Below are 607 nucleotides of genomic sequence, written 5' to 3' on the forward strand. Positions count from 1 at the left end.
CGCAAGGAGATTGACGAGACCCTCTCGCACAACCAGCACCTCGGCCGCGAGCTGGGCGGCAGCGGCAGCGGCGGCGGCAAGCCCTCGGCCGAGGCTACGGCCGCCCTCGGCCGCGACCTGACGCAGTCGAAGACCGCAAACGAGCAGCTCCGGCGCGAAAACGCCGCACTCAACGCAAAGTGCGCCGAGCTCGAGGACAAGGTGAGTTCGCGTGCGCCGTCGCTGACGTCGATCTCGCTCGCCCGGCCTCAGCCTCGGGTATGGCCCACGCGGCTAGACAGTCGCGCTGCCCGCCCAACCGCTGACCGCTCTCCATGGCCCCCCTCCCCTTTGCATGCTCATGACCCATGAACTCCGCACCGACGACAGTTCCAGCTCCTGCTCGGCAAGATGGAGACGACCCACGGCGACGACGAGGCACAACGCGACTCGATCATGTACGGCTCGATTACGTCGGAGCTCGACAAGTGGGAGCGCGACCGTTCGCTCGGTTCCGCCATGGCGCAGCGCGAAGAGGGCGACGACGACGACGCCTTCGACGGCGAAACGACGGCGCGCTCCTGATGCGCGGAGCTCCCCCTCCCCTGTCTCTCCGACCGCTTTGCCG

The 607-nt window shown here is 68.4% G+C and overlaps 1 protein-coding gene across 1 annotated transcript in view; it reads left to right on the top strand.

Annotated features, from left to right (window-relative positions):
• PFL1_06868 (uncharacterized protein) overlaps positions 1–564 on the top strand; it is a gene marked incomplete at both ends in the record, with an annotated part of 5,952 nt that extends 5,388 nt beyond the window's left edge. The window contains 2 exons of the mRNA XM_007881030.1: positions 63–201; positions 370–564. Of these exons, the coding sequence (XP_007879221.1) occupies positions 63–201; positions 370–564 (334 nt within the window). The remainder of the gene's footprint in view (positions 1–62; positions 202–369) is intronic.
• Positions 565–607: the final 43 nt, after the last annotated feature.

Source organism: Pseudozyma flocculosa, assembly GCF_000417875.1.
Source record: "Pseudozyma flocculosa PF-1 unplaced genomic scaffold scaffold00010, whole genome shotgun sequence".
Lineage (NCBI taxonomy): Eukaryota > Fungi > Basidiomycota > Ustilaginomycetes > Ustilaginales > Ustilaginaceae > Pseudozyma > Pseudozyma flocculosa.